Source organism: Typopeltis vanoorti, chromosome 14 (genome assembly GCF_054136105.1).
Source record: "Typopeltis vanoorti isolate ZY-2024b chromosome 14, IOZ_Tvanoo_1.0, whole genome shotgun sequence".
Lineage (NCBI taxonomy): Eukaryota > Metazoa > Arthropoda > Arachnida > Uropygi > Thelyphonidae > Typopeltis > Typopeltis vanoorti.
Genome location: NC_143562.1, coordinates 112,914,485 through 112,933,271, shown reverse-complemented (window position 1 = coordinate 112,933,271; position 18,787 = coordinate 112,914,485). Strand labels below are relative to the sequence as shown.

Genomic DNA, 18,787 nt, shown 5'->3' with positions numbered 1-18,787 from the left:
GGGGCGGAAAAATATGCTACTGCACTTGGCGACAAAATTTCTAGGGCTGGGCTTGGGGCCAGTCCTGCTGAATATGGTGTTTGAGGTAGATATTGAAATCCCAAGCCGTATATTGTCTGTTGGATTTCATAAGCAGGTGCATTGTCCTGCAAAAGCAACTCGCCTCTGCTTAGTTTCTCGAAACGATTTTCCTTCAGTACCTCCTTCAATTCCTTCAGAGCTGTTGTAACAGTTTCACCTTTCTTGAGGTAAGGTAAGGATTACACCATCCATATCCTAAAAGACAATGGCAAGAACTTCCCCTGCTGACTGTTTGGTTCGAAACTTCTTTGGCCATGGAAACCTTTGTGTCTCCACTCCATTGACTGTTGTTTGTTCTCTGGGTCTTAGTGACAAGGCCATGTTTCATCAACGGTTAGAATATGAGCTAAAAAATTTCATGAGGATGAAATCCCTTTATGAAATATTCTTTTAACATCTCAACTATACCTGCCTCAGTGGATATCATTCACTGACCAATATGCCCCGCCAAAAAATCGCTTTCCGAACGAAGTAGGATAAATAGTAGTTATAAATAGTAGGATAATTAAAAGATATATACCTCTCAAAATAATCTAAAACAAACAAAAAATAAAAATAAAAAATTACACACACATCTTCGCCCCCACACACCTTATAATTCATTTTTCGATGAATTGTTGTTTTTCGATCAATTGTCTTTTCGATTAACTGCTCATCGATGAATTGCTTTTTCGATTAATTGTTCGATAAACTGATTTTCGATGAATTGTTTATTTGGTGAATTGCTTTCGATGAATTGTCTTTCGGTAAACTGTTTTTAGATGAACTCTCCGGATACCTTGAATAACTTTATACAGAACAGAAAAATTAGCCACAAGAAAACAAACTAGCAGTATTACTGGGTGTCAAAGCATTTTTAACTTGTAAATCATAAAGTTGGATTTAAAAAAAAAAAAAGAATAGTTAAAAATGGAGATCACAGATAAGAGTTCTAAGAAAAATTAGTGAGCAAACAGACTACATCATTTTCTGTATTGTATGCAAAGTGAAGGTACTAGAAAGGAATGTGACATTATTTGCTTCAAGAATATGTGAGCAGAGCTAATCTAAGGTTGTATGGTTACTTAACCTTGGGAGAGAAAAGGTCAGCAAAACATACTTGATACCAGAATGACACTGGAAGGACAAAATTTAGGCAAATCAGTGCAGTTATTGCCTTAGAAGACTGAAAAATATCTGACAACATAGCTGTGCATCATGAGAAATAGCTAGCACTGAATCAGCAATAAGCAGAGAGGCCCATGAAAAGAGCAGAAATATGGAAAATATTAACTATATTCTCAATAGAGAATGCAGCTGATGTTTTCGTGATGCAGCTAATTTGGAGAAAATTTGGTTCATTAACTTCATAGTTTCTGTACATCCCTTAAAGGTACATATCAGTAATTTGATAAACACCCTGAACCATGCTTTTTTTTTTTTGCTGATAATTCATTTTACAGAGTTTTTAACTGACAGTTTTCTCCTTGAATACTTAGCCCAGCTCAAGTTTGGCTTACTTATATGATCATTTACACATCGCTGAGTAAAAATAACACTTCCAATTTTAAAATTGTACATCCAACATTACTTAGAATCAATTTGGTTTGATCTTCTTTACAATTTCTGTTGTTCTGTGTACTTATTAATATCTACTTTGGAGACTTGTTTGGAGTTTAAGATTTCCAGTATTAATGTAGTAAGTTTATGATAATGGTAACTTAATTACGTACTATCATAGTATTCTGTATACACCTTGAGGAATCCTGTCACGGATATACATTGTTTACATTAGCATTAAATGATTTTTCTTTTTTTTTTATCATTTAATAGACTCAATAAATTAAGATGTTGCTTAATGTTACTTGAGATTTGTGATGAATTCTTATTTTGTTTAACAGATAGTGGTGCTCCAGATAATGGAACTTCAGTCTGGACACCTCCTGTGAATAAACCACGTACCATTGGCACATGGTCTCCAGTTTCAACGCCCAAGAAGGATATTCAGCCTACAGGATGGGAGGAACCATCACCTCCAACAGCACGCCGTCCAGTTCCAAATTATGATGATGGTACAGCAGTTTGGGGAAATCCAATGAGACAGGGGAAAGTATCTCACTGGAAGGATATGCCTGCTGCCAAACCAATTATAAATAGTGGTGTTGGTGGTGGAAATCCTCCTGTTGGTGTGGTAATGCCATCTGTGTCTGTTGGAAATGGAGCCTCTGGAATGCCACCTACTGGCCCAGGGATGATAAGATTGCCATCTGGAGCTACATCTAATAATAAACCAGACATGGGAACGACAATGTGGGGAAAACCACCACCTCTAAACAGAGGTACAAGTTGGACAGATATGCCACCTCACCGTGATTCTCCTGGATTGGGTAGTTGGGAAGATCCACACACTCCAACTCAGATTAAGAGTGTACCTGGCACTCCCAGTACACCTGGCAGTGCCTTCAGTGGAGTCTGGGGAGAACCAACTAGTCCTATGTCTGCTTACTGGGGTGCCAAACCAAAGGGACCAAGTTCCAGCTGGGGAGATGGCCAGATTGATACCAGCACTTGGGGTGGACCTACTAAACAGGCAAGTAAAATTTCGTTTTGTTAGCATCAAATTTTATTTGTTAATTTACGATGTGATTAAATTTATTACCCTACTGTCATAATAAATTACTGATGGATTTTAAATCGGGGCTTCTAGGTGGCCACTTCATTATTTCGAAGTCAACAGAATGCTCCTGGAACCAAGCAGTAGCCTGCCTGGACCTATGAGATGAACAGTTGTCTTGCTGGTAGATGGTATCTTCATTGAGATGCATGATGGATATAAATGATCGGCAATGAGTTCCATGTACCAGGATGCACAGAGTTATTTTGTACATGTACCAAAGTCCTAAAGATCTCCAACTGAAGACACCCCAGGCCATCACTGAGCCACCACTATCTTGTACAGTTCCAACCTGACATGCAGGATCCATGGCTTCAAGGGGTTAGTGCCATGTCCTCAGTCTCCCATTGGTGCTGTGAAGTTTAAATTGCAATTCATTACTCCAGGCTATTAGTTGCCAATTTCGATGGTCTTTAGCCTAGGCAAGGCATTCAGCCAAGTGTTGTGGCATTAGAAGTGGGACTCTCATACAGCAGCTCCTAAAGCCGAGACGATGAAGTAAACACTGCACTGACTTTCTAGCTGGAACAATCATTCAGATGATGTCTGGCCCTTCTTGCGAGTCACACAGCGAAGCCCATGATCATTCAAGCCTGGTTTCCCTTTGCAGTTTGTCTGGTGCTTGTTTTTTTGCCAAAATTTTTATATTCCCAGAACACTCTTGAAACTATTGTACAAGAAAATCCAAGTTCATTGGCAATTTCGGAGATTGAGTGACCCACCCATTGGGCAGTTATGATCTGCCCTCTGTCAGATGCATTTAAATCCCATGCCTTTCCCATTACACTTCTCATAACGAATGCTTGGGGACACCAACGCTGACAGCTGAATATATCGCTGTTTCAGCCATGCATGCACACAAATGCAGGAGTTGCGTTACAGAATTTGCATAGCGTCTCCTATTCCTAATTTAATGGCACTTCAGTGTATATAATGTATATATGTATATAAACATAAAATGGCATCTTTTAAATTATAAGATGAAACTGTATACTAGATTTTTGGTCTACCTCTTATTTGTAGTAAATTTCTTTTATGAAGACTTGTTTCTCATTTTGCTCTTCTCTGCTGGAGTAAAACTACATCTGTCATTTTTAAACTTCGATTTATTTATGATGAAATATCTCTCTGGTATTTTCTATATGAAAATGTCTAATTTTGATTAAACATTGAGTTTACTGTTATTTTTGAGTACAGGGAAATAAGGCAGAAATTATGAACATAAAAGTGGCATGCATAAATAAGCCATAAAAAATATTTAAATCAAAACTAAACATACACAAATGTTATTAATTTTTATGCTCATTTATAAATAATGTAATGTACTTATAATAGTATCAGAATATTACATATCTAATGACTTTGCCATGGTGAAATCCAATCATTAAGTAAATGAGAATCTTCATTCCTGTCAGATCAGTGATATAGTTGCACATTTTCTACTAGAGGTGAACTGTTCCACTAATTGCTATACCTGCTTGGCTGTATCTGTTGTTATTCATTCTAAGTGTTAGGTATATACCGTATTTTTCCGTGTATAAGACGAACCCAAATTAAGAAATCAATATTTTAAACATAAAACAGAATACATTTGATATTTTTTAAATATTCAAAGTATATTTAGTAATTAGGTAATATTTCTAAGATACATACTAAGAAATTATGCATCACTCTCAGTTCCAGGCATATCATTTTCTTCATCGTTTTTTATTTTTGGACATTTTTATGGGCTTAGTGCTCAAAGTTCAGCTAGTGCTCATTAACTTACTCTGCCAACGAGTTGCAGACGTATGAATTTTTTCAAAGTTCTGAGTGATTTATTCAGAATCGGCCGTTAATGATGTCAGTCGACAGAGTTAACAAAGGCAAGTGGTTGGCAGAAGCCTATTCGTGGAGACAAGATACAGGCAGTTTCGCTATGGTAACTGCGGGTCTCTCAACCGGTTACCCCCTGTGTATAAGATGACCCCCAATTTTTGGTCTAAAAATTTTAGAAAAAATTATCATCTTATACATGGAAAAATACATTCAATGGCATTATGTAAAAGGTGAGTTTCAGAAACTGGATATCTGATGTACATATGAACAACAACTAGAAAAGTTGTTCTAGAGGATTTTTTTTTTTTAATCAGGTTAACACATTTTGCTGATCTGAAAATGATTTTCACTTGGGACAGATATTAAACAAGGTGAAGGTTGCTATAGTTGAAGAGGAAAAAAAGGGAGAAAAAAAGAAAAGAAAAAACAGAATTTCTCAGTCGCTATTGATATTTCCAAGGTAATTGATAGTCTGGTATGATAGCATTCTCATCAAGTTGCCATCTTGTGGGCTCCTCCTCCCTTTTGTGATTGGATTGTGAGCTTCTTTTCTCTCTCTCTCTTGTTATTCGTTGCATGTCGTGGTGGATGGCTTCCTTTCATCAAATTTTCCATCAGTGCTAGATTACCACCTTTGCTCATGTGCTTTCTTATTATGCATCAGTAATCATTTTCTCTCATTAATATCCAGTCCTGTTTAGAGCGTTGCTTTTTCTGTAACCAATGCATTAAATACCAGTTGCCTTGCTTTTCTCAGGTGAAGTGAAAATAATTTAGTGAATTCTAATGCTACCAAAACAAAATCCTGACATGCTTAGCACAGTATTATCTTCATATTTGTCATTAAAGATCTTGGGTTGGTTTTCACATCTAGCCTATGCTGGCATAAACTCACGTCTGTAGCATCTGCAGCCTCCAGAAAGCTTCATATTCATTTTTCTTCTAAATCATACTTGTCTTCTGCTCAACAACACTTCATATACCCAACCTTACAGTAGTGTTCTCATGTGTGGGGTGGTGTGCTAAAACTTCGGAATGTTTGATTGTATCCAGAAGAATAGTTGACCCTTCTCTCAGTAACTTTTTCTATTATAGTTCGCCCACCGTTTTCAGGTCTCTCCTTGGAATTTTGCCAAGAATAGTCGATTCATGCTGAAGGGGAAAAAGAAATGAAGGATGGTCGCCTACGAATTGGTCGCCAACATACGAAATCATATGCTTTCTTGTCTGTCGCTGTACTAGTACTAGCTTGATTTTTGTTGTCGCTTTTTTGCATTATTTTTTTATTATTAATTTGTATGATGGATCCAGTACAGTCAACAAGTTCTGTTGTTAAACGTTTCAGTAGCTCTTGCAAAAGAATATTGAATAACGTGCTGACATTCTGCGAAAAAGAATCGTCAGAAGGCCGTCTCCTTGTTTTCCCCTTTCTCAAGTCAAAATGTGCAATTGCGGGCATATCGGGGTCGACTGTTAAAAGAATTCGTAGGGGATCAAAAGGTGAAGGTAAGCCAAAATTTAAATCGCCTAAAAAAATCACTAGAGAAAGAAAACCATCGAAACCGTAGCTTTGAATGATTTTGACATTATAAGAACTTTTCACGAATTTTACGTGGTCGAGAAAAGAGTGCCAACTATTCCGAAATTGATTCCTGTGCTTAAAGAAAAAATTAATTTTCTTTGGAAAAGAGAAACTTTAAGGAAAATACTTCATGAAATCGGATTTTGTTTTAAAAAGTCCTAGGAATAAAAGGAAACTTATCATGGAGCGAAGTGATATTATTTTATCTAGAACGCAGTATTTGAGAGCAATAAGACGTTTCAGGGAGGAGAAAAGACCGATTGTGTATCTAGATGAAACTTGGATTGATAGTAATTTAACTTATGGAAAATGTTGGCAGTCTAAAGAGGACTCTGAAGATTAAAAGGATTTGACAATGGTATTTTTTCAGCATTTTTTTTTTTGCATGGGTTTGTTAAAAGTCACAACAAGTCATAAATAATTAATCAGTTTAGGACATTAAAGTGTCTCAGTTCTCTCAACTGTAAGTTTAGAATATTTAAGTTCATTTGAAAAAAATTCTGTTTTTCTGTATAATTATTTTTATTTTATAGAAAACTTTCTTAAAAATAAACTTAGTTACATTTTTGTTTTATGCTATACCTTTTTGAGTTTTGTTAACACTCTACGTACATTTTTCCAATTGTTATACAAGCAAAATAGTTACACTTTAAGAACAGCAATGTTCGTAAAAGAAAAGCTAAATTTTCCAACCGACCTGTAATAATAAACAAACTCATCCCAGAAGACAGACTGATTACCCTATTATCTGAATGGATTCTCCTTTTTCTGACATGCGCAGAAGTATCGAGGGATCTCTAATCGGTGGGCGAACTATAGTTTTTCTTCATTCATGTTATTTCTGGGCACTGCTCTACTGAATTGGCCACCATTCCTCTAATCATACATGAACACAGGTACTTTCTGATCAACATCCTTTCACAGTTCTTCTCCAAACTCATCAAAGAATTTTTAATTTTCTTCCTTCATTCTTTGGTCTTACCCAGTGTTTTCAACCAATGCATACAACTCCCAGCTCTTCAAGAAAGACATTAACAGTTTCCTGTCTTGTCTCTAACCACTTGCCCACACACAGAGTACTGTTAAGTTATAGACCTTGAGGCCATTTGTGTCTCACAGTTGATACACACACACATATGCCCAAAAGCTAAGGACAAACTACATTTTTACCAGGAGCAAATATTCATGGTGGCAGTACGCATCCAGAATAGCACTATCACCGATATTATATTATTGAATTTATTCCTCTAATTATTTCCTGGATTTGTGTGATTCCTAAAATTAAACACAATATGCTAACACTTCAAGACATTTTTTGACTTGTAAACATTGCATCACGTTCATATTAATAGCCTAGGCATGTGGTCACAAATGCATACACCTTTGAACAGATGGTGCAGATGGTCAAATTTTTAGTTTTCCAGTGGTTTTAAACCACCCAGAAGGCGAGGCACGGTGAGTGCTGAGACAATAACACCTAGAAATCATTGGGTGTGATTGGTTATTGTGTCAACCAATTCAATTGAACGCCGTCATTTGTCATGAGTTGCTTTTTTTTTTTTTTTTTTTTTTTTTTTTTTTAGTTTCATCTGTTTTATGTGCATGAAGTTTGAACTGATGTGTTTAGGACACCAATATAGACAAGTAATTTTCTATAAATAATTTATAACTTTTTTGCCCATATTTACAATGGGAAACAGTGTTGATGATATACTGAATTTCCCATTTTCTGACAGAGCTTTCATGGATTGTGTGATTGATTATAGTCAAAGGAGGTTGAAACTTGTATATAAATAAGTAAAACAAGTTTATTTTCCTAGCACACATAGAATCACTCCTACTCCCCCCCCCCCCCCCCCCCCCCGATATCACCTTTTATGGCAGATATGTGGACAATATTCTGTGCATTGTAGAGCAAACACACATCACCCCACAAGCATCCCTTAACAGTTACAGCAATATAGACAAGTAATTTCTAAAATTCACTATAGAAACCGAACAGAACAAATCCATCAATTTCTTAAACTTCACATTAATCAGAAAAAAACAACAAAATAGCCACGAAAATATACCACAAACCCACGCATATCGTAAACTACATCCATTTCTACTCATACCATCCATATTCTGTTAAAAAATCGGTCATCCTCTCACAATTCATAAATGCTTACAAATTTTCAACTGATCATAATTATCTCAACACAGATTTTTAAAAATCGCAGTTATCCCACACAACTAATAAATTATGCAAACAGGACAGCAAAATCCCGTCAAAACAACCCAACAACCAAAATAAACTTCCCAACACAAAAAATCATCAAACTGCCATACATCCAGAACACATACAAAGCCTACAAATACATTTTCAAACATACAGACTACAAACTGGTATTCATCACAAACCAAAAATTGGCAAACCTTCTAAAACCCACCAAATCTCACACACAAAAAGAAATATTAGAACACCACAACATAGTCTACAAATTTCCCTGCCAAAAAGACTGTGATATCACCTACACAGGTTCTACCATCAGGTCTTTATGGGCAAGACTACAAGAACACTTCCGTGACTGTAACATCCCTATTCCAGAACATTGAAACACTAAAAAATGCAACATCAAAAAGAAAAATAGAATACAAAGTACAGGGAAAACAGAAATAGCAGCTGACGCCCTTGAACAGAAACACACCCCGCAAATCTACAAGGCAATCATAATAGACAGACAAGACAACAAAACAATGCTAGAATATCGGAAACGATAACTATAAAATGTGACAAGAACTCAATGTCCACCGACCCTACGTAATCTCCTAGTGTTGGAAGTGCCACAAAATAAAAATTGGGTCACAACCCCGACCAATAGGCGATAACGAACACTTCAAAGGCAGAAACACCAAGACGACATGACACAGCATCCACTTCCTCCATGAGTTCAGATGAAGCCCCACGCGGTCGAAACGGCTCACACCCCATCAACCCTATCCGTGGCCCCCTTCCTCTAAAAAAAAGTTTCTAATTTCAGTCCCTTTTTCATCTTTCTCACCCTTAAATATAATATGTGTATATATTGTATTTAAAAAAAAAAAAAAAAAAAAACGTTTTTTTTTTTTTTTCAAATTAATTCTCCAACATTGCCAACCCCCCACTCCCCTTTCAACACCATAACAGCAGTAGTATGCACATTGCAGAAAGAAGACAGGCAACAACATCCAAGATAAGGTATGTGAGAATTTTCTTCTATTATGCTACATATATTTGTCTGTAAAACTACATCTGCAATGCCCTAAGAATTCTTGAGTAAAAAGCCAATGACATTAAAAAAAGGAGCACTCCTAAACAAAAGCAGGCAAAATAGCCTTAAATAATAAAAAGCTTATTTCAGCCTTTCTTTGGTTCAATCTGGAAAAATAATTTCCCAAGTGATTACTTTTTTGATTTCTGTGCATATTATATGGCTGTATTTAAAAATTATATCAAAATTCAAATTATCCTTGTCTCGCTCTAGTATTTGAAAAAGATAATCCAATCTCACTATGAAGCATAAACCCTTTGTGCTTCTCACATAAATGGCACATGTGAAATACCAGTTAAGATGAGTGCAGATTTGCTATGCACCCTTAAAATACCCATGCATCAATAACAATGCAGTCATATGGTCAAATTGATTGCATTTCTGTCATGTTGCTTATGCAACCCACATTTTGTAATGTGGGTTGCATAAGCCACATGACAGCACACCCAACCTAAATGAGCATGCAATGCCACTGACTTTTATCTATATATAAAACATTTTCATAACTACAGCCAAATGTAGGCAAGAATTTATTGCCAACATACTAATAAATTATATTACACACAAAAAAAAGTGTTCTAAATTTCATACAACTTAAATTGCAATAAGTCTTTAGCAAAAGTTACAAATTTCCTAAGGATTTAGTTAAGGAATTAACATGTAGTGTTTACAGAAAACTGTGCAGAGAGACATTTCAGTATGAAATATGTCCACCCTGAATTGCATTGCAGCTCTTTCTACGTCGTATCACGCTAAGCAACAAGTGATTCAAGAGTTTTCAAGACAAACCTGTTAAGGCCTTGTTTGTTTTCTGGAAGGGAATTTTGAGCAACATTGCGTTTCCCTTTTGTGTTCCGAACATGTTCTCTGGGATTGAGATCTTGAGAGGTACTGGCCACTTGATTCGATTAATATCATCAGTCTCCAGATGATATTCGATTAATACAATCAGTCTCCATTGTCATCCATAAAAATGAATTCTTCACATACAGCACCACGGAACAATTGAACATGATGTTGAAGAACTTTGTTTCAATATCGTTTACCAGTCATAGTCCCTTTTTCAGCACTTGTAGCTCAATGCATCCATTAAGCATAATGCCTTCCCACACCATGGTCCCAGCTTTTACAGAAAACTGTGCAGAGAGACATTTCAGTATGAAATATGTCCACCCTGAATTTCATTGCAGCTCTCTCTATGTTGTATCATGCTTAGCACCAAGTGATTCAAGAGTTCTCGAGGCAAACCTGTCCACTCTTACTTCAGAGCAAGGATAAGGCCTTGTTTGTTTTCTTTAAGGGAATTTTGAAAGGGATAGATACCACTGTATCTATCCCTTTCAAGAACATTCTTGCAGTTCCACTTTCACACCAAATCAAGTGTTATCTAGAATCGAAGGAAAGACTAAAATGACTCTCATCTGTAAAGAGTACATTAGCCCATTGGTGTCTTGTCCAGTTTTTATGGATACAACACCACTGAAAATGTGTTCTATGATGAGCTTGGTGATAAAGGGATGCAGATATGAGACCTTTGGGCATAGAGGCCTACTTATCGCAGATGTCTTGCCACAGTTTGTCGAAATATCCACATACCTATTATTGCAAGCTGACCTGCCGTGGTGCATTGATTACATTTTGCTGTTATAACCAAAATTCTGTCCTCATGCTCTGTGTAGAGTGAGGCAACCTCTTAGCAAATGTCTGAACACATCCCATTGATTGACACACTGCCCAGAGCCTGGATACAACACTATGCGAGATTCCAAATTCTCTGGCAATGTTAGTAAATTTTCAGCCTACTTCAAGCTTTCCAATAATTCTTCGAACACAAATTGCTTGGCACGGTCTTTTGCCTTTTATCCTGTTGAGTGGTACCACATGATCGCTTTGTGTGATTCAAAGATTTGAATACCCACTTTCTATTTGAAATTGCCACAAGCTGATTCATCTGAATTTGCTGTTGTAATCTTTGGAAATAATGTTTGTCCTTAGGTTTTGGACACTAGTGTATGTAGTGTAAACTATGCTTATTTGACAGTAAAAATACTGTCTGTCCATGCATGAGAGTTTACAAGACACAACTGGAGTGTGTTTGGTGAAGAAGAGAGAAAGAATATTAGCAAGTTTCTTCAAAAGCTGAGGATCGTATTTATTCGTTGGAAAATGCAGCCTTCAGCTTTTGAAGAAACTTTGGACAGACATTAAACAGAACAGAATTAGATGAAATGAAGAGAAAATATAAGCCAGTTTGATGTATACTACTTGGAAAGAAATCAATGGACAACATAATGTGAGGAACAAACAACCATAGTGGCCACCTTAATATGATGACTACAGCAATCCTATGGGGCATACTTCCACAAATGCATGATATATCAATCAGTGGGAATATTGGACCATTCTTCCTGGCATGTAATGAGGTCCTGAACTGTTGTTGGGCAGACATCCTTGATCTCACCCAATTCTCCAGTATATCCCATAGATGTTCAGTAGGGTTAAGATAAGGTCTCTGTGGAGACCAGTCAACTGTGGTGATGTTCATGTCCACAAACCATGCAATTACAGCAGTAGCCTTATGACACGGTGCAATGTCTTGCTGAAAGAGACAATGGTCAATTCCATAGAAACACCACAAAGGGGAATGTATTGTCCAGAATGTTCAGATATCATGGAGGTTTAATGAAATATTTTCAGCACTAGGAAAGGATTAAAACTAATTTTAATGCTTCCATTCTCAGTCACTTAGACATCTTCAGGGATTACAAATAACTTTTGTAACAACACACTCAAATACAATATAATACTAAGTGAAACACATGGGTGACTAAAGTCCTATCTAGGTGGTGCATCCTCTGTTGATGTTTGTAGGTGGCCTAGGATGTAACATGGGATCTCAGATAATAAATGTATCTCAAATTTTGGGAAAGTTTTATGCAATCGTATTTATTTAAATTCGGTTGATTTCTGAGTGCCGCCACAGATTCTAAAAACAGTCTTTCTTTTTTCAGTTTACTGTGGTGGTTTTTCTCCAAGAGATGCTGTGGGAAGGCCAGATTGGCCATAGTTGTGATTGCAGATGTATGATTTATATTCTTCTAAAGGGATAGTTGCCAATCTGCCTGTCTGTCCGAAGTAAGCCAGCTTGCAGGGACAGGGTACTCTATATACTCCAGACACTGAGAGAGGAGGGGACTGATCTTTGGTGGAACAGATAAAGGTAGTAAGCAGTGGCGGCCCGTGAAGTTTTAAGTGGGGGTGCTGCCTATACAAAATAATTTTTAAAAAATTATTTCTTTCCTAATCAGTAACCAATTTATTAATAAACAAATCTGTAGATTTATTTATTAATAAATTGGTTACTAATTAGGAAAAAAAGTGATTTTTTTTAAAAAAAAGTTTAAATAATGTAAAATGCCTATACAAAATAATTTTTAAAAAATTATTTCTTTCCTAATCAGTAACCAATTTATTAATAAACAAATCTGTAGATTTATTTATTAATAAATTGGTTACTAATTAGGAAAAAAAGTGATTTTTTTTGAAAAAAAAATTTTGTATAGGCAGCACCCCCACTTGAAACTTCACGGGCTGCCACTGGTAGTAAGTTTACGGTGGGGCTTAAACGCTATGTGGAGGTTGTACTTTTTTGAGGCCTGGCTATTTTTTCTGATGTGCCACGGATGTAGGATAAGGCAGTGGCATTTCTGAAGTGTCGGCTGAGGAATGACAGTTTTAACATATAATCCTTCCTAGCACCCTACCGTCACGTTTGGTGATTGTGGTGTTGACACTGCTGCAAGTGCTACTGCAGGTAGCACTTCCAGTTGACTCTCTGTACTTCCATCTCAGTATTGATATCAATGATTGTTGACCTGAGATGGCCCAATTTGCCAAACATATAGGCCTGCAAAATGGCATGCTGTCACAACACATGTTGCAAACTCTGTCAGTTCTCTTCTTGTAGGTACCCGGACAGATTTGCACTGAGTCAGGAACCTCATATTCCTCCAATTTATACCTGCTCCAAACACAACTTGTTACATGGCAAGATGCACTTGCCGATGGGTTTGACTGCAAAGGGACAATTTTTTTAGAGAACAAGGCTTAGGTAGAGATCAGGAAGCTTGCACTGGAATAGTGAATGAAAGCCCTCAGGTCATGGAAAACTGACATAGAAATCCTGAAGGTCATTCATTTGGCATTATTGTAGTGCCATAGAGTACAAGACTGTCTTGTACTTGAAAGAAAAGGAAATGTGGATAACATAAAGGTTGGAGTTGTTAAGAGAAGAGCAAACATCTACAGCATGTTTGTGGGGAGAGCTGTTTAAGAAAACTTCCATGGTGTTGGAAGAGTGATGGGGATTATCTGGTGGTGGTGATGGAGGTTAGCAATTTGCATTAGATCATGAATGATAGCAAACAATTCAGCTTCACTTGCAGCTTGTTCTGTGAAGACAGAGAAGGGGAGCCATGTTATGTTATGAATGTTATTATTCTAGGAAGTTTGAGTAATTAGACTATATGAAATCAATTTTAGATATTAGTAGTCAAACGAGGGTAGCATGGTTGTCTGAATTAGAAGTGCAGAATCATCAAATGAAGACTATAAAGTGAAGTCAAGAAATCTTGAGACAGAGCAGATCATAAAGTGGGGATTCCAGGTTTGATATCCTTTGGTATGGATAAGCAATAGAAACAAGATTGGACCCTCTGTCTTTTGTCTCCTGGAAATATTACAGGGAAGAAAAAGAAACTGGGGAATGTGAGAGAGATACTATGAAAAATAGCATATGAAGAGGATGCCTTAAACACTCTGGGGATAGTATCTCCTGATCTTTCATGTCTGAAAATTCAAGAATCTTCTTTTAAGGCTTGCAACTTGGAATGTAAGGACCTTATATGAAGCTGGGGAGTTAGATAACCTTATACAGGAACTTGAAACAATGAAAATTGACATTGCTGGTATCAGTGAAGTCAAATGGACTAATAGTGGAAAAATCAACAGTCATTCAATTATATATTCATGTGGAGACAGTCATAGGAATGGAGTAGCACTTGCACTAAAAATAAGATTGCCTAATCCTTACTCAGATTTTGGCCCATAAGTGACAGAGCAATTGTGTTAAAAATTGCAGCCCAATCTTTTAATATTTTTATCATCCAAATATATGCACCTACTTCTGATTTCCCAGGTGAAGATGTAGACCACTTCTATGAAAATATTCAAAATGTTTTTAACAATGCTAAATCAGATGACACTTTATGGGAGATCTAAATGCTAAAGTATGCTCAGAAAAGATGGGAAACCAAGGCCTGGGACATAGAAATCCAAGAGGAGAAAGATCAATACAGTTCTGTGAAGAAAATGATCTGATAATAACAGATACTTCTTTTTACTCAACTTCCTAAAAGACTTTAAATACACAGACAACTATAGAAACCAGATTGACTATATGATGATTAAAAAAAAGATTTAGGAGTAACAACATCTTACAAGCCGAAACATACCCGTGAGCTAATATCGGATCAGACCACAACCCTGTGATATTAAAGCAGCAATAAAATTAAAGAAAACAATGAACCCTATACACACAAAAAAAAATATGATCTTGGCTCCCTTAAAAATCAAGAAGTACAAGATAAAGTTTTGAAGGAACTGTACAATCCATTGCTGTTAATGTTCCTGATTCCACCAAGTATCCTTACCCTAAAGATGAGATTGAGGATAGATGGTAGATGGCAGAAATTTAAAGAGGGCATAAAAAAGCCAGTAAAACAAACAATTCCCAAATTTGAGAAGATGAATAAACCCTGGATGAATGACAAGATACTGAAAATGGAAGAAAAAGATTAACTCAAAAAATGTCCTGAATACAAGAACTTAAACAGGGAGTTCAGGAAAGAATGCAGAATTGCTAAAGAACTATGGCTTAACAACAACAAATGCAAGAAAATTGAGCTTATGAGCAAAAAACACAAAACCGAGAACTTCTGTGAAAAAATTCGGGAGCTAACTAGCAAACCTCAGAAAAGGGTAGGCTGTCATTGCATTGAAGATGCCAGCGGAAACATTCTAATGGAGAAAGACAAAATAAGGGATGGATGGGCAGAGTATTCAAAGGAACTCTACAATCATGATAGAATAGATTAGCCATTGCAAGAAAATTTGGAGGGGCTTACTGTTCTTACCTGGGAAGTAATAAACGTCATTAGGAAACTGAAACCAGGAATGGATGGAATTATGGCAGAATGCCTAAAGGCTTTATACAAAACCCTGCCAAAAGATTTTAAGCACTTGACATTCCTACCAGTACCTAAAAAAAAATCTAAGTCAATCAAATGTGAATAGTGCAGAACAATCAGATAGCAAAAGTTATGCTATATATCTTCCTAGAAAAAAATAAACTTAAATGAAATTGGAAATTAATGAGACACAATACAAAATAAAAGGACTAGAGGAGGGCTCATCAATGTTAGAACTATTATAGAAAGATATCTGGAGAAGCAGAAAGAAGTCTACTTATGTTTTATTGACTACACAAAGGGTTTTGACAATGTAGAACATGAAGAACTGATAGAATGTATCAAAAAATTAAGAGTAGATGGCAAAGATACTAGATTACTGATAAATCTATATTGGAAGCAAACTGCTTCAATAAAATCAACTTCATTTTACCATATTGGCAGGCCTTCCGTGCGATGGAATCTCCGTGGATGATGGTAATTCTCATAGACAAGCTTATGCTTTGGTAATGCATTACTAAATCACTTAAGGAATTGATAACGTACATAAGAATATGAATTAAATTACACTTTAATAAATATTTCCAATATTTCGGCAATGTCACGTTGCTATCTTCAAAAGGAACTTACAGAAACGCACGTGCACGTAGGCACTACAACACAGTAACTGAGAATGAAGTGATGAAGCTATTGTTCTCCTAAAAGTCCTGATGGTGCCCCCTAGTGGGCTATGTAGGTGTTCTTGGCCATTGGGCTGAAGGTCTGCTGATGTAAGCCTCCCAAATTTGGGGCAGTCTCATGCAACCAAATTTGTTGAGGTTTGCAGAGTTTCTTAGTGCTGAGGCTGATTCTATGAATAGTCTTTCAAATTTGAACTTGCTACGGTGTATTATTGTAGCTTTCTTCCACTGTATCCAGAGCATGGTCTGCAAGACTAGAGTGGCTATATTTGCGAAACAGGATGTAGTCCTTGTGTTCCGAAATTCTGATATTCGCTGTCCTGTCTGTTTGGCCAAAGTAAGACAGTTTACAGCTGCAAGGGACCTGGTATACACCAGGTAGGTCTAGGGGAAGTGTTTGGTCTTTAGTGGAGCAGATAAGGGATGCCAATTTTCTGTATGGTCTGTAACAGGAAGTCAAGTCATGTTTTTTTTAAGATTTTGGTATTTTTTTCTAGGTGCCTCAGATGTAGGGAATGGTGATGGATTTAGAGTAATCCTTGTTGTGAAGGGGGGGGGGGTGTTGGTTTCAGTATTTTTTGGATTTTATGGGGGAGGTATCCATTGGCTGAGAAAGGTGTTGAGGATGTGATTTAATTCAGTGTTTAGAGCCTTGTCGTTAGAACAGATCAGTTTAGCCCTGTTGTATAGTGTTTTCACCACTCCACATTGTGTGTGTGTGGGGGATTGTTGGTGAATGTACCTGCCTGTGTGGGTGGGTTTTCTATAAACTGAGAAAACCAAGGTTCCATCAGGCTGGCGGGTGACTCGTGTGTCTAGGAAAGGGAGGCTGTTGTTTTCCTCTTTTTCCAGAGTGAACTTGATTTTGGGTGTTGGTTGTTTAAGTGTGTTAAGAAGGAGTGTATCAGTGCCATATGGCCAAATAGCAAACACATCATCAACCTAGCGAAGCCATATGGTTGGTTTTTGTGGGACAGAGGCTAAGGCTTTTTCTTCAAAGGTCTCCATAAAGAAATTGGCCAAGGCTGGGGAGAATGGTGAATCCATAGCTGTCCCCTCTATTTGTTTGTAGAATTTTCCCTGCCAAACGAAATAGCTTGAGTTCATTGTGAACTGAAATAGGGCTGAGATATCGGGAGGAAATTTAGCTTGGATTAGCTCTAAAGTTTCCTTGAGTGGGACATTTGTGAATAAGGAGGAGACATCAAAGCTGACCATTATGTCAGTATGTTGGAGTGTAAGGTTTTCTATGCTGGCTTTGAAATGGACTGAGTTTTTGTGTGTGATGGTGTGTTGCCAGTATAGTGTGTGAGTGCTTTGGCCAAATGTTTAACTAATTTGTATGTGGGGGAATCAATGCCATCCGCTATGGGACATAATGGCACATTTTCTTTATGAATTTTTGGGAGTCCATAAATACTAGGGGGTATAGAGTTAAATGGTTTTAATCTGTTAGTAACTTCTACAGACCAAGAAGTGACCTTCTTAAGGAGCCTGTGAAGTTTTTTGATTTGTGAGTTGGTGGGATTATATTCGATAGGGAGGTAAGTAGCCTGATATAATAGAAGAGCATTAAGCTTGCCTGTGTAGTCTTGGTTAAGTACTACAGTTGCATTTCCCTTATCCACTTTGGTGATAACTATTTCTTTATTATTCCTCATTTCCTGCAGAGATTTATACTCCTTATTGGATATGTTGGTTTTTGGTGGTCTTGCTTTGGAGAGGACATAAGCTACATCCAGTCTTACACTGTTGGCGATTTGATTCAGAAGGTGGCGGATTCCGCGTTCGATCTGGATCATAATATCCTCACTAGGTATTTTTCTGGGAGCAATGGCGAAGTTGTGGCCACGTGAAAGTGCATTGAGTGCTTCAGGGTGACTGAAAAAAGGTTGATTATGGTGTTGGTAGGCAGTTTTGGATTGACGGTAGAGTTCTTTTTTAATTTTTCGAATTTTTTGATCTGTCGACCCCTATTTTCTCCAATTCTTTGTCTGCTGTGATCCCCCCCATAAAATCCAAAAAATATTGAAACCAACAAACCACAACCCTCCCCCTTCACAAGGATTACTCTAAATCCATCACCATTCCCTACATCCGAAGCACCTCAGAAAAAATTACCAAAATCTTAAAAAAACATGACTTGACCTCCTGTTACTGACCATACAGAAAATTGGCATCCCTTATCTGCTCCACTAAAGACCAACCACTTCCCCTAGACCTACCTGGTGTATACTAGGTCCCTTGCAGCTGTAAACTGTCTTACTTTGGCCAAACAGGCAGGACAGCGAATATCAGAATTTCGGAACACAAGGACTACATCCTGTTTCACAAGTATAGCCACTCTGGTGTTGCAGACTAGTTCTGGATACACACCACAGAATACGGTGGAAGAAAGCTACGATAATACATCATAGCATAAGTTCATAGAA

At 37.1% G+C, this 18,787-nt stretch overlaps 1 protein-coding gene across 6 annotated transcripts in view; it reads left to right on the top strand.

Moving 5' to 3' along the window:
* The window catches only part of LOC150099843 (protein Gawky-like), a 580,239-nt gene that overhangs the window by 409,658 nt on the left and 151,794 nt on the right, over window positions 1–18,787 (top strand). For all 6 annotated transcript variants that reach the window (XM_090404074.1, XM_090404072.1, XM_090404073.1 and 3 more), the window contains one exon: window positions 1,962–2,650. In XM_090404074.1, the coding sequence (XP_090260200.1) occupies window positions 1,962–2,650 (689 nt within the window). The remainder of the gene's footprint in view (window positions 1–1,961; window positions 2,651–18,787) is intronic.